Source organism: Festucalex cinctus, chromosome 5, assembly GCF_051991245.1.
Source record: "Festucalex cinctus isolate MCC-2025b chromosome 5, RoL_Fcin_1.0, whole genome shotgun sequence".
NCBI lineage: Eukaryota > Metazoa > Chordata > Actinopteri > Syngnathiformes > Syngnathidae > Festucalex > Festucalex cinctus.
In genome coordinates, this window is record NC_135415.1 from 720001 (window position 1) to 736228 (window position 16228).

At 43.2% G+C, this 16228-nt stretch overlaps 1 protein-coding gene across 1 annotated transcript in view; it reads right to left on the reverse strand.

Moving 5' to 3' along the window:
- fxn (frataxin) overlaps positions 1–16228 on the reverse strand; it is a 192967-nt gene that overhangs the window by 41542 nt on the left and 135197 nt on the right. The window contains exon 6 of the mRNA XM_077521238.1: positions 1640–1737. Within this exon, the coding sequence (XP_077377364.1) occupies positions 1640–1737 (98 nt within the window). The remainder of the gene's footprint in view (positions 1–1639; positions 1738–16228) is intronic.

A 16228-nucleotide genomic window follows, 5' to 3' on the forward strand; every position in this document is an offset into this window, starting at 1 on the left:
TGAGAAAAACTATTCATCCCTGAACACCATACAGTTCTTGTAGACCTTATTATGATTATTGTTATTGTTACCATATAGACAGTATTGATAAGCTTAGGATCTTAAATCGAGAACAGCAATATCATGCTACTCCTCTCTACAAGAGAACTGTCAAAAGACAGCTTCAGGATACAACACACTTCATCATGTAGTTTACTGCCACTTAGGATGTCCCAATCAACGCAGAAAAAAGGTAAAGTAAAATAACTTGGTTATAATAATAGTAAGAATAACTTGGTTAAACAGACATTGTTGCGGTGGACCGCTGCCAGTTTCTGCTGTTTAATGTGTTTTACACTTATAGACACGTGTGTGTATATGGGCACACTATTCTCTCACTACTGTACTGTACTGTAGGGGTGTTAAAAAAAAATCGATTCGGCGATATATCACGATACTACATCGCGCGATTCTCGAATCGATTCAATAATCGGCAGAATCGATTTTTTTTTTTTTTTTTTTTTTAGGATTCACACCTTGAGCATGGAAGAATGTTATATGAACGGAACATTAAGCCTTAATATTTTAATTTAATGCTGTTCAAACATGAAACAGATTACAACCTCTATAAGACTGAAATTTCAGATAAATAAATAATACATTTTCATATAAATCTTACACTCTACAAGCTTACTGATTAGTATTTTCTAAATTTGAATGAAAAAAAATCGCAACAATCGACTTATAAATTCGTATCGGGATTAATCGGTATCGAATCGAATCGTGACCTGTGAATCGTGATACGAATCGAATCGTCAGGTACGAGGCAATTCACACCCCTACTGTACTGTATCACTTAATGGCACAGATTTACTTGTCTAAATAATAACTGGGCTGCAACATTGCTAATTCACATTAACAAGCACTATCTTAGCTGTCCACATGAATAGTTACTAACACACGAGATAGTTATACAACACACCAAACATGAGCTCATTATTCAAAGTATGATGCACGTAACGAAATTACATCACTGAACATTAATTGCAGCCGACTACGGCCGTAGATGTTACATATTAGTGGCATCCATTGAGAGGATAATGTCCCAACTGACGGCAGACATGACGTGAAAAGAGAGACAAAACGAGCAAATAAGCACACTATACTTTAGTGCACTTCTCCACTAATGCCTAACATACGGAAGAGAACACGTTCGTGTAGTTAAACGGTGTTTGAGACACTTAATTTGTTATGGAGCGGACTTTAACGAGGTGCACAACGAGCTGTCAATCAAATCGACGTCGAAGCTTAAGGCACACAATGGCAAACCAGTGCGACAAATAAACACAATATAAAGTAACTAAACGCTATTTAGTGTCACTGTGGCATCTAACTGCATAATAACCGCTATGCAACAAGTAGTGGACGTGACCAATCGTCACCAAGCACAATGGTGCATTATAGTTTTCTAAAAGAATGTATTTCTGGATCCAACAGTGTGAATTCCTTTTTACTTTTCTTATGCAACATTAGCATTTTATAAATTTGTAACAATGCTGAATAAATCCTACTTTCCCAAGGAAAAAAAAAAAAAAGAAAAAGATTGCCCAAGTGGTCATGTTGTTGTCGGTGTATTTCTGAATTTATTATCTGGTCTCACCTTGTTGGAGATGCCAACCAAATCTGTTTGTTTGGTGTTTGCTTGTTGATGACATAGGTTCCATGGTCACCACCAACCTTTACTGTCAGCACACCACTCTGTAGAAGAAAAGGCACATTAACTGCTATGCAGAGAACACCACTCTGTGGAAGAAAAGTCAGGTCTTACTATAATGTAGAAACATGAAATAAATATAATAGCAGTAATGTTATTTGTTGTTTTCAAAATAGAGCCCTGAATTTGGATTCTGAATTTTGAAGTCTGCACAATAAACGTTTTCCATCCATCCATCCATCTTCTTCCGCTTATCCGGGATCGGGTCGCGGGGGCAGCAGCTTCAGGAGGGAAACCCAGACTTCCCTCTCCCCAGCCACTTCAACCAGCTCCTCCGGCGGGATCCCGAGACGTTCCCAGGCCAACCGAGAGACATAGTCTCTCCAGCGTGTCCTGGGTCGTCCCTGGGGCCTCCCGCCAGTGGGACATGCCCGGAACACCTCACCAGGGAGGCGTCCAGGAGGCATCCGAACCAGATGCCCGAGCCACCTCAGCTGGCTCCTCTCAACGCGGAGGAGCAGCGGCTCGACTCTGAGTCCCTCCCGGATGACCGAGCTTCTCACCCTATCTCTAAGGGAGAGCCCGGACACCCTGCGGAGGAAACTCATTTTGGCCGCTTGTATCCGGGATCTTGTTCTTTCGGTCACGACCCACAGCTCGTGACCATAGGTGAGGGTTGGAACGTAGATCGACCGGTAAATCGAGAGCTTTGCCTTTTGGCTCAGCTCTTTCTTCACCACGACGGACCGATACAGAGTCCGCATCACTGCAGACGCTGCACCGATCCGCCTGTCGATCTCCCGCTCCATCCCACCCTCACTCGTGAACAAGACCCCAAGATACTTGAACTCCTCCACTTGGGGCAGGATCTCATCCCCGACCTGAAGACGACACTCCACCCTTTTCCGACTGAGGACCATGGTCTCAGATTTGGAGGTGCTGATCCTCATCCCAGCCGCTTCACACTCGGCTGCGAACCGCTCCAGAGAGAGCTGGAGGCCCCGGCCTGATGAAGCCAACAGCACCACATCATCTGCAAAGAGCAGAGATGCAATGCTGAGGCCACCAAACCGCAACCCCTCCACGCCTCGGCTGCGCCTAGAAATTCTGTCCATAAAAGTTATGAACAGAATCGGTGACAAAGGGCAACCTTGGCGGAGTCCAACCCTCACCGGAAACGAATCCGACTTACTGCCGGCAATGCGGACCAAACTCTGGCAACGGTCGTACAGGGACCGAACAGCCCGTAACAAGGGGCCCGGCACCCCGTACTCCGGAAGCACCCCCCACAGAACTCCCCGAGGGACACGGTCGAACGCCTTCTCCAAATCCACCAAACACATGTGGACTGGTTGAGCGAACTCCCACGCACCCTCGAGGATCCTGCGGAGGGTGTAGAGCTGGTCCACTGTTCCACGGCCAGGACGAAAACCACACTGCTCCTCCTGAATCCGAGATTCGACCTCCCGACGGACCCTCCTCTCCAGCACCCCTGAATAGACCTTACCAGGGAGGCTGAGGAGTGTGATCCCTCTGTAGTTGGAACACACCCTCCGGTCCCCCTTCTTGAAAAGGGGGACCACCACCCCGGTCTGCCAATCCAGAGGCACTGTCCCCGATGTCCACGCGATGTTGTAGAGGCGTGTCAACCACGACAGCCCCACAACATCCAGAGTCTTTAGGAACTCCGGGCGGATCTCATCCACCCCCGGGGCCCTGCCACCGAGGAGCTTTCCAACCACCTCAGTGACTTCGACCCCAGAGATAGGAGAGCCCACCCCAGAGTCCCCAGACTCTGCTTCCTCAAAAGGAGACGTGTTGGTGGAATTGAGGAGGTCTTCGAAGTATTCCCCCCACCGCTTCACGACGTCCCGAGTCGAGGTCAGCAGCACCCCATCGCCACTATACACAGTGTTAATGGTGCACTGCTTTCCTCTCCTGAGACGCCGGATGGTGGACCAGAATTTCCTCGAAGCCGTCCGGAAGTCGTTTTCCATGGCCTCACCGAACTCCTCCCATGCCCGAGTTTTTGCCCATGCCACCGCCGAAGCCGCGTTCCGCTTGGCCATCCGGTACCTGTCAGCTGCCTCCGGAGTCCGACAGGCCAAAAAGGCCCGATAGGACTCCTTCTTCAGCTTGACGGCATCCCTTACCGCTGGTGTCCACCAGCGGGTTCGAAGATTGCCGCCGCGACAGGCACCGACCACCTTACGGCCACAGCTCCGATCGGCCGCCTCAACAATGGAGGCGCGGAACATGGCCCATTCGGACTCAATGTCCCCCGCCTCCCCCGAGACAAGGGAGAAGCTCTGCCGGAGGTGGGCATTGAAACTCTTTCTGACAGGGGATTCCGCCAGACGTTCCCAGCAAACCCTCACAATACGTTTGGGTCTGCCAGGTCGGACCGGCATCTTCCCCCACCATCGGAGCCAACACACCACCAGGTGGTGATCAGTTGACAGCTCCGCCCCTCTCTTCACCCGAGTGTCCAAAACATGCGGCCGCAAATCCGATGACACGACTACAAAGTCGATCATCGAACTGCGGCCTAGGGTGTCCTGGTGCCAAGTGCACATATGGACACCCTTATGCTTGAACATGGTGTTCGTTATGGACAAACCGTGACGAGCACAGAATTCCAATAACAGAACACCGCTCGGGTTCCGATCAGGGGGGCCGTTCCTCCCAATCACGCCCCTCCAGGTCTCACTGTCATTCCCCACGTGAGCGTTGAAGTCCCCCAGCAGGACGAGGGAGTCCCCAGAGGGAGCGCTCTCCAGCACACCCTCCACGGACTCCAAAAAGGGTGGGTACTCTGAGCTGCTGTTTGGTGCATATGCACAAACAACAGTCAGGACCCGTCCCCCCACCCGAAGGCGGAGGGAGGCTACCCTCTCGTCCACCGGGGTAAACCCCAACGTACAGGCGCCGAGCCGGGGGGCAATAAGTATGCCCACACCTGCTCTGCTCCTCACACCGTGGGCAACTCCAGAGTGGAAGAGAGTCCAACCCCTCTCAAGAGGACTGGTACCAGAGCCCAAGCCGTGTGTGGAGGCGAGTCCGACTATATCTAGTCGGAACTTCTCGGCCTCGCACACCAGCTCGGGCTCCTTCCCTGCCAGAGAGGTGACATTCCATGTCCCAAGAGCCAGCTTCTGTAGCCGGGGGTCGGTCCGCCAAGGTCTCCTCCCTTGGCCGCCACCCAGCCCACACTGCACCCGACGTTTTCAAAATTACATTATAGTAGATCATATTTTTTTTTAACCCATTTATATGCACTGTCTTCCGTTTTCACTCAGGAAAATGCACAATATAAATACAGGATTTATAACCACAAACTCCTTCTCAATTTACACCTCTGGGCTTCTGTTAATGTGTGGTGGTGATTTTTTCCTAAACCCCCACCCCCCCAGCCTGTATTTTGCCATTTTGTCTTTGTTTTGTAAACAGCGGGACGTGTTTGTGGACAGACAGTGTTTATAACTCCAGCCAGTCGCAGAGTGGGGGATGGCGGGGGGCGTGTCACAGACGGGGCCAAGCGAATTTGTAAGCTTGAGTGAGTGAGTGAGTGAGTGAGTGAGTGAGTGAGTGAGTGAGTGGAAAAAAAAAATCTGTGCGTGCTGTCAAAATGCCGCAGGAGTGACATCAGGCAGCCGACAAATTCGCAAAAAATCACCACCACACATTAACAGAAGCCCAGAGGTGTAAATTGAGAAGGAGTTTGTGTGTATAAATCCTTATAATTTTTATAGTGCATTTACCTGAGTAAAAACGGAAGACGGTACTTTTAAGCTTTGCTATGAGACAAGAAAATAGTTTTTTGAAATAAATACTGGTGATTATATAAAAATGACAAACAATTGTTCATTTGCTATATTGTCATTTTGTTATGGTTTAAGAAGATAGGATAATCTGCGTCATGTTAAAGCAGCTTTTATTGTCATGGTGAATCATCAGACTTTGCGGCACCATCATAACCGTGCTCTCGCAAGATGAATTCTCGCGGTATTTGTGAGTTCACAAACCCCGGAGAACACATCTTGTACCGCTCCAGTTGATTTCTGGCGATACGAACCACTGGTGGTTCGGACCAATCACAGAGTGACATTGTGTTTGGGGGGCGGGATATACAACTGTGACGAAACCAGGAAGCCAGCGCCAACGCCGGAGCTAATATACGAACCTCACATGGACGAATGGACGCTGCAATTAATTCTGTTCTTGCAAAATTACTCACTGTTTCCTTGTTGAATGTTGAACAGCGAGGGGCGTTTCGTGCATTTCTAGCTGTTAAAATGTTTGTGCTTTTTCCCCCCTTCAGCAAGAACGAAGACGAAATTTTCGTCCATGGCCGTGATTGGTTACAAAAAAAAAAAAAAAAAAACGTGTAGAATGACGCATCGTCCAATAAACTCAAATTATTGTACAGAATGTCCCGTCTTTCCTGACCAAATTACTGTGGAGAGGTACCAGATGGATATTGCGGAGAACTCACTTGAGTGAAGCACATATCCATCTGGCTATTGCCAGGTTAAGTGAAGATACCCTTTGCTTGCTTCGAAGAGAAATATCGGCGTCCTGAAAATACTTGACCGAGAAATCACAAGGAAGATCTGACAACTTTGCTATAGAGCGGATGCTGTTACGCTAATCTTGCCCAATGTCGGAGCCAGCTGCTTGTCTGCACAATGTGGGTGGGGAGGGGCGTGCCACGGTAATGTAAATTTAAGTTATGAGAATTACTGTAGCTGTAAACTTTCTGTAATCTCGTTAGCTAGCGTGTTGTGCTGACATTGCGCAATGCACACTATGAACTGGCGTTGTCGTGATCAAATCAGCCTACCGGAACACAGGCTGGAATCAGCAAAAAAAAAAAAAAAAAAAAAAAAAAACAATCAATGATGCAAAAACACCTGCAGAGGGAGACAAAGCAACACAAAAAAAAGGCAGCTCTAACAAGTCACGACAATAAGGGAGCGTGAATGCTGTGTTCTCACCAAAAGCGAGGGATGGCGATTCGGCGGCGCGTTTGCATTGTAGTTTGAGTTGAGTTTGAGTTTGGTTTATTAAAAGGACAGTGTACAGTAACATTAAAAAGATGGCTGCACCAGATTTAGCAATATGCTAATTTCCATCTGTAGTCCTCATAAAATAAAATTACATAACAGTTAAAAACTACATACATACAACATACGGAGCACCAAAATTACATTCAACTAACATATGAAGTGTCAGATACACAATACAGCATTGTTAAATTACATATCCTATAAGATAAAAGAGGCAGAATTATACACAACATCAATTTACAAATCTATAACACGCGTAAAATACATAAATCGTAGAGGTAGTAGTTATGTTTGCTATTGAAGCAGCAACAGTTATAGTTGTGGCTGTGTGTAGTCAATGGAGTTTGCGTGCAACGGAACGAAAGTGCGTGGGGCGGCGCGGGGAACGCGTTTTTTACGTTGGGAGGCTGTGCGCAGCAGCGAAAATCTGCAAATTCGTGACGAAAATCCACACATTCGCATATTCGTCGAAGTTCAAAAAATGTAACTTTTTTTTGTGTTTCGCCTCACGGTAGCCAATCGGCTTCGAGTACGGGCCACGTCACACACAGCGTCCTCTCTATTGTCACCCCGAGCGCAACAACACAGCCAGGTGTGACAGAGTGATGATCAATAAAGTGCTGTTAAGTCTTTAAGTCTTCTGTTAAGTCTACTTACTTTTGAACTGTACCGGGTTAGCAGCAGTGCTTATTATTAATGCCAAAGCTATTTTTAGCATAAATGCCGGCCGCCCGATTACCACTAAAAAAAGGGAAAGTGCTATCACGTACCTCAAAAGAGGACAAAATAGTGCCACGGCTGTTTAGTCCCAGGAAAGAAGTGAAAGTAGTTGGCGGTGCTCACTTTTTGTTGACTCACTAAAGTGCTCCACTTCCTTGTTCAACAAGGAACATGCCTCCTCCGGTCCGGTGCGCACGAAAGCGTGAATGAGCAGCAATCGTTCTAAAAACACTCTACGCGGTGAAACGCTCACGAAGGAAGTGTTCCAGTTCGCCTTTTCTGATTTGGTGAGAACGTAGCATAAGGCTAGCCACAAAAGTAATTCATTGTAAACACAAGGGCTGAGAATCTTTGACTGTCTCACGATTCGATTCGATTGCTATTTTTGGGTCTAAGATTCGATTCAGAATCGATTTTCGCTTCTCGATTCAAACGATTTTCGATTCAAAATTATTTGATTGACAAATGATTTCTGCTTCACTTTACAGATATGTACAACATTGTCATGATCTACTCCAGTCTGCTTTGCAAGACAAAATGACAAATAGAGACGTTAAAGACATTAAAACACTGATTGTCCCAAAATGCAGACTTTTTCCTGCACTCCGTATCGCCCCCAACCTTATCCCCCACAACTTTACATCTCCAGCTGCCTTCCTTTGTATTCTTAAGCACCCTTTCAAGGTGTTAAGCACTTTATCCCCCGCAACTGTACTTCAACTGCCTTCCTTTGTAATCATAAGTACTCTTTCAACGAGTTCAGCACCTACTAGCCCCTGCCCTACCCTCGCCCTTACACATGGTAGTATATTTTATGGTAGTATATTTTGAGTGAGAGCACTGCACACAATCTCAGACTTCATTCAGACGTCACAATGGCATACGCAAAAAGGCTAACCGTTGAGCAAGCTTTAGCAATGCTGCAGAGTATGTCGGACTGTGAATTTGATGGTGGAAATGTTGGTAACATCGCATTTCAGAATAAAAATGATGGCATCGATTCTTCAAGTGATGAGAGCGATTCAGCTGAGAATGTGAGTATTTGTGCACCAGTACAATTTGCAATGCACTGGAGTCAAAGAGCTCACACAATCGTTTGCAAAATGCAAAACAATTTGCAGCTCAATGGAGACAACGATCACCTCGAGAGGAAATCATTAGTTCTGCAAAGGGGGGGGGGCATGCAGCGAAAAAGGAAAATTCCGGGAGTCTCAGTGTAGTGTCTTTTTTTTTTTTTTTTTTTTTTTACATTTATTCATTTTGTATAAGTGCCTTTTTCCACAAAAACAGCATGTGGGCTCCAACTGCCTTTTCCCTTTCTTCTTCATTTCTAATTTAAATGAAATCGATTTTTCGATATTAATATCGATTCGATTAATGAATGAGAATCTCGATTCTTTTATGAATCGATTTTTTGGCACACCCCTAGTAAACACTACGTAAAAGCATGCTTACTTACCATCATAATTGTGAATATAAATACAGACGAGCAGTTTAAATCCTTTTTGCCCTTCTTGGGTGATTTGGATGACTTTGTTTGAATGATACGACTTTCGGACTTAAAAGGGAGGTAATTCGTGCAGGGATGAAAGGGGAAAACACAAATTTTTCTGGGAAAAAGTACGACTGGAAGTTACCGAAGGGTCAGGGCTTGACAGTGCGAGCATTTCACTCGCAAATGCGGGCAACTTTCAAGTGCGTGCTGGCGGAAAAAAAAAAATACAGCACGAGTGCAATTAATGCTCCCTCTGCACTATGTTTAAAACGTACATTCGAAAGTCCCCGTATTCTCCGCTCGCTCTCCTGTAGCAACAATAGTGCCGCCGTGCGCCGACTCAATTTCAGTGACATGACCGCTGCAATGTGATTGGCTGGCTACTTCCTGATCGCCACAGTATAAGTACACACGCACAGCGCAAACTACAATTTACATACAAACTATGAGTGTCAAAATTATCGCGTTATTGTCTCGTTAACTTAAAGTGCCTTTAACGGCATTAATTTTTTTAACGCTCGATTAACGACCGCTCCTTATTTGGAAAGCCTATACTCAGGGAAATCCAGTCACCACGCAGTAGAAACATCCATGTCAAAACTACCCAACAGAAATGCACTGGAGGTAAAACACAGCGTTTTAAGGGGCAGAATGTACCGTGCAGGAGCTATTTGGACTGTGTCTCACTACCACCCGTTCCATGCTTTGAAAGAACGCACTCGGTTAGCCGTTAGCACTGAGCACCAAGAGGTGTCCATGGGCACTCAAGAGCTGAATGGACGCCGTCTTGTCAGTTGGAGTGAGCCCAAGCCTATTTATCTTTAAATGTGAGGCCTATTTTATTAACAACTCCACAAAATATCTCATAAGGGTTCAACTGAAAGTGTCGAATGTGTTCGATGTAACAGTTGAGCGGCCTCAGCTGCGTCATGGCGCATCCGAGAACTTAACAAAATAAAAGCATCCAACGTCATGAAAAGGAGTCACTATAACACAATTTAGGAGTAATAAATTAAATTATACTGCATATATTTGTGTGCATTGGCATCAAGTTGTATTTTACAATTTTAAAATGAGCAGAAACTCGCAAGTTACTTATTGTTTAAAATTACATAACTCTTAATAAGAAAAGAACACATCGATCGTTCCTATGCAGTAAAAATTCGTCATTTTACAGAGCACATCCTATTTCACTTAACAAAATAAAAGCATCAACGAATGCATATATTTGTGGGGACTGTGTTGTATTTTACATTTTAAAAATGTGCATAATTTCACAAGTTACTTCATGTTAAAAATTAGGCAGCTCCTAATATGAAAAGAAAAATGCACTGAGCTGTACTCACCATTGTCTTACAAATACAATTATGCCATGTTGTAGTAACAAAAAAAATGACCAAAGCAAATCAGTCGCACTTTGGTTTGGTTTGGTTACAGTACAGTACATATTTAGGGCCCGAGCAGCGACCGCTGCGAGGTCCCTATTGTTTTTGTAAAAATTATTATTATTAGGGCCCGAGCAGCGACCGCTGCGAGGTCCCTATTGTTTTTGTAAAAATTATTATTATTAGGGCCCGAGCAGCGACCGCTGCGAGGTCCCTATTGTTTTTGTAAAAATTATTATTATTATTATTATTATTATTAGGGCCCGAGCAGCGACCGCTGCGAGGTCCCTATTGTTTTTGTAAAAATTATTATTATTATTATTATTAGGGCCCGAGCAGCGACCGCTGCGAGGTCCCTATTGTTTTTGTAAAAATTATTATTATTATTATTATTATTAGGGCCCGAGCAGCGACCGCTGCGAGGTCCCTATTGTTTTTGTAAAAATTATTATTATTATTATTATTATTATTATTATTATTCTTTATTCTCCGCAAACAATCGCGATTTTGGGTACCTAAATATTCACGAAAACTCACCGAACTTTGCACACTCCTCAGGTCCGGCGAAAAATTTGATATTATGAAGTCGTTATAACAACGCGACTCTATAGCGCCCCCTAGCGTAGAAAAATAAAAACCAAGCCCGACACGTTTGAGCTAGAGCAACGAAAATTGGCAGGCACGTGTACCACCCCGAGACGCACAAAAAAAGTCTATTGGGACCATGTAGCTAAAATGTACAGGAAGTGAGCTATGAATTTTTTTATGTCCAATTTTGGCCTATTTTGGCACATTCACTGTGGTCATGCTTTTTCCCCCTTTGCAAACATTTTTCATCCAATTGACTTCAAACTTGGCATTTATCATCTCAAGACCTGAGAGAAAATCTGGGCAAAACATCTTGCCTTTTCGAAATACTATACGACGGGGGCGGAGCATCAAATATTGCCTTTAAAATTTCATTTGTCCAGAAAGAGCAAATGCTTAATAACTCCCATGTTCAAGCTCCAAAAAATCTCAAACTTCTCAGGCAACGTAATAGTCACAGCCTGAAAACATCTATATGACAAAATTCAGTTATACATATAGCGCCACCTAGTGGTTACAATAAATGTCATACTTTACGTTTTTAGCTACTGTGCTGAGCTTGTTGAAGGGATCCATTTGAAAATTGGTCAGAAAAGCCTTAAGATGTTGATCATGCCCCACACCGAATATTGTAACTTTTCGTCAAAGGGCGTGGCCGCTACGGTGACGCAAAATCTGAAGATTTTTCGTGAAAATAAAAGCTGCATTAACTTGACCGAGATGATCCTATCTTCTCAAAATTTCACACATTTGATGAGAGTCCAGCTCTAAAGACATCTACTAACTTACATTTCATCTAACTGATAGCGCCACCTAGTGGCAATTTTTTTTCTTACGAATTTTCTTCTACGTTTTTCTCCAAACACGTTAACTGGACCTACCTCATATTTGCTCAGAGGAGGGTTCCGGCCTTCATGATGTCACAACACGAAGTTTGTGAGTTTTCGCGAATTGCTGTTGGCGTGGCTAAGCGCTGTTCGCCAAGAAAACAACGCCAGTTTTAAGGGTCTAAACATGCACAGAAACTCCTGAAACTTGGCACACACATCTGGCCTGGTAAAATGAGCAATATTTTATTGTTGATTGTGCTATTTTTACAAAAATGACTCAATAGCGCCCCCTCAAAATTTTTAACGAAGCAGCCCCGGTTGTACGTTTAAGCAAGAACGCCGAATATTTTTAGGTGTATGAGGGAGCCCAAGACCTACAAAAAAGTCTCTTGTACCCATATGCTAAAATGAACAGGAAGTGAGCTACGAATTTTTGAATGTCCCATTTTTGACGATTTTTGCACATTCACAGGGGGCAGACTTTTGCCCACTTCTCCAACACGTTTCATCCGACTGAGTTAAGACTTGGCCTGGACCATGTCAAGACCTGAGCCAACGACAGGGGGAAAAATTTTGACTTTTCGAAATACTATATGATGAGGGCGGGGCATCAAAATTTGTGTTTCACAATGAAAAAGGATATGCTTGATAACTCCCCGGTACATGCTCCAAAAAATCCCAAACTTGACATGTATGTTTATCGTCAAGGCCTGAAGTTATCTCTATGACAACATTCAGTTATATATGCAGCGCCACCTAGCTCTTGAGGCATGAAAAAAAATACCCCACATACGGTATTTTGTACAAAAAATGTACACTCATTCTAAGTGTGATAACTAAGTCATTTATGAATATTTTTTTAGTTTCCACCACTCAAAATGTTCACTGGCATCAGACTTATCCAAACATATATATATTTTTATTTATTTTTGATAGCCTCTATGGACATTAAAAGCAATATCGTGAATGAAGGATATGCTTAATAACTCCACGGTACATGCTCCAAAAAAAAATCCCACACTTGACATGTATGCTTATAATCAAGGCCTGAAGGTATCTCTATGACAACATTCAGTTATAAATACAGCGCCACCTAGCCCTTGAGGCTTATATAAAAAATAAAATAAAATACCCCACATACGGTATTTTGTACAAAAAATGTACACTCATTCTAAGTGTGATAACTAAGTCATTTATGAATATTCTTTTAGTTTCCACCACTCAAATTGTTCACTGGCTTCACACCGATCCAAACGTATGTACGTTTCCATTTTGTTTTATTCATTTTTGATTGCCCCTTTGGACAATAAAAGTAACATTGTGCAACTAGAGCTGCGAGCAGCTATAAAGGGCCCTCGCAGCCCGGGCCACGTTGGGGTCCTTGCACGTTGGGGTACTGGCACGTTGGGGTACTGGCATATTGGAAGCAAAATTTCTTTGAAAATGGCATAATAAACGTTTACATCTAGAATTTTTTTTTGCCAGTGTGTGTCAAGCTCAACGGGTTTTGGTGATTGTTAAGACCTGCAAAAATCAGCGTCCTTATTTATTTTTAGGCAATGAGTTGCCCTGATTGGTATTTTTTGTAAAAGTGTATATATACATCATCGCTCGTTGTACTCATTGCACAATGTTACTTTTATTGTCCAAAGGGGCAATCAAAAATGAATAAAACATAATGGAAACGTACATACGTTTGGATCGGTGTGAAGCCAGTGAACAATTTGAGTGGTGGAAACTAAAAGAATATTCATAAATGACTTAGTTATCACACTTAGAATGAGTTTACATTTTTTGTACAAAATACCGTATGTGAGTTTTTTTTTTAATATATATTATATAAGCCTCAAGGGCTAGGTGGCGCTGTATTTATAACTGAATGTTGTCATAGAGATACCTTCAGGCCTTGATTATAAGCATACATGTGAAGTGTGGGATTTTTTTTGGAGCATGTACAGTGGAGTTATTATGCATATCCTTCATTCACGATATTGCTTTTAATGTCCACAGAGGCTATCAAAAATAAATAAAAATATATATATGTTTGGATAAGTCTGATGCCAGTGAACATTTTGAGTGGTGGAAACTAAAAGAATATTCATAAATGACTTAGTTATCACACTTAGAATGAGTTTACATTTTTTGTACAAAATACCGTATGTGGGGTATTTTTTTTTTTATGCCTCAAGGGCTAGGTGACGCTGCATATATAACTGAATGTTGTCATAGAGATAGCTTCAGGCCTTGACGATAAACATACATGTCAAGTTTGGGATTTTTTGGAGCATGTACCGGGGAGTTATTAAGCATATCCTTTTTCAGTGCGAAACACAAATTTTGATGCCCCGCCTTCATCATATAGTATTTCGAAAAGTCAAGATTTTTCCCCCTGTCGTTGGCTCAGGTCTTGCCATGGTCCAGGTCAAGTCTTAACTCAGTCAGATGAAACGTGTAGGAGAAGTGGGAAAAAGTCTGCCCCCTGTGAATGTGCAAAAATCGTCAAAAATGGGACATTCAAAAATTCGTAGCTCACTTCCTGTTCATTTTAGCATATGGGTCCAAGAGACTTTTTTGTAGGTCTTGGGCTCCCTCATACACCTAAAAATATTCGGCGTTCTTGCTTAAACGTACAACCGGGGCTGCTTCGTTAAAAACTTCTAGGGGGCGCTATTGAGTCATTTTTGTAAAAATAGCACAATCAACAACAAAATATTGCTCATTTTACCAGGCCAGATGTGTGTGCCAAGTTTCATGAGTTTCTGTGCATGTTTAGACCCTCAAAACTGGCGTTGTTTTCTTGGCGAACAGCGCTTAGCCACACCCACAGCAATTCGCGAAAACTCACAAACTTCGTGTTGTGACATCATGAAGGCCGAAACCCTCATCTGAGCAAATATGAGGTAGGTCCAGTTAACGTGTTTGGAGAAAAACGTAGAAGAAAATTCGTAATAAAAAAAATTGCCACTAGGTGGCGCTATCAGTTAGATGAAATATAAGTCAGTAGATGTCTTTAGGGCAGGACTCTCATCAAATGTGTGAAATTTTGAGAAGATAGGATCATCTCGGTCAAGTTAATGCAGCTTTTATTTTCACGAAAAATCTTCAGACTTTGCGTCACCGTAGCGGCCACGCCCTTTGGCGAAAAGTTACAATATTCGGTGTGGGGCATGATCAACATCTTAAGCCTTTTCTGACCAATTTTCAAATGGATCCCTTCAACAAGCTCAGCACAGTAGCTAAAAACGTAAAGTATGACATTTATTGTAACCACTAGGTGGCGCTATATGTATAACTGAATTTTATCATATAGATGTTTTCAGGCCGTGACTATTACGTTGCCTGAGAAGTTTGAGATTTTTTGGAGCTTGAACATGGGAGTTATTAAGCATTTGCTCTTTCTGGACAAATGAAATTTTAAAGGCAATATTTGATGCCCCGCCCCCGTCATATAGTATTTCAAAAAGGCAAGATGTTTTGCCCAGTTTTTCTCTCAGGTCTTGAGATGATAAATGCCAAGTTTGAAGTCAATTGGATGAAAAATGTTTGCAAAGGGGGAAAAAGCATGACCACAGTGAATGTGCCAAAATAGGCCAAAATTGGACATAAAAAAATTCATAGCTCACTTCCTGTACATTTTAGCTACATGGTCCCAATAGACTTTTTTGTGCGTCTCGGGGTGCTACACGTGCCTGCCAATTTTTGTTGCTCTAGCTCAAACGTGCCGGGCTTGGTTTTTATTTTTCTACGCTAGGGGGCGCTATCGAGTCGCATTGTTATGACGACTTAATAATATCAAATTTTTCGCCGGGCCTGAGGAGTGTGCAAAGTTCGGTGAGTTTTCGTGAATGTTTAGGTACCCAAAATCGCGATCGTTTGCGGAGAATAAAGAATAATAATAATAATAATAATAATAATAATAATTTTTACAAAAACAATAGGGACCTCGCAGCGGTCGCTGCTCGGGCCCTAATGAGTACAACGAGCGATGATGTGTATATACACTTTTACAAAAAAATACCAATCAGGGCCACTCATTGCCTAAAAATAAAAAAGGACGCTGATTTTTGCAGGTCTTAACAATCACCAAAACCCGTTGAGCTTGACACACACACTGGCAAAAAAAATATTCTACATGTAAACGTTTATTATGCCATTTTCAAAGAAATTTTGCTTCCAATATGCCAGTACCCCAATCTGCCAGTACCCCAACGTGCAAGTACCCCAACGTGCAAGGACCCCAACGTGGCCCGGGCTGCGAGGGCCCTTTATAGCTGCTCGCAGCTCTAGTTAGGGCCCGAGCAGCGACCGCTGCGAGGTCCCTATTGTTTTTGTAAAAAATATTATTATTATTATTATTATTAGGGCCCGAGCAGCGACCGCTGCGAGGTCCCTATTGTTTTTGTAAAAATTATTATTATTATTATTATTATTATTCTTCTTTATTCTCC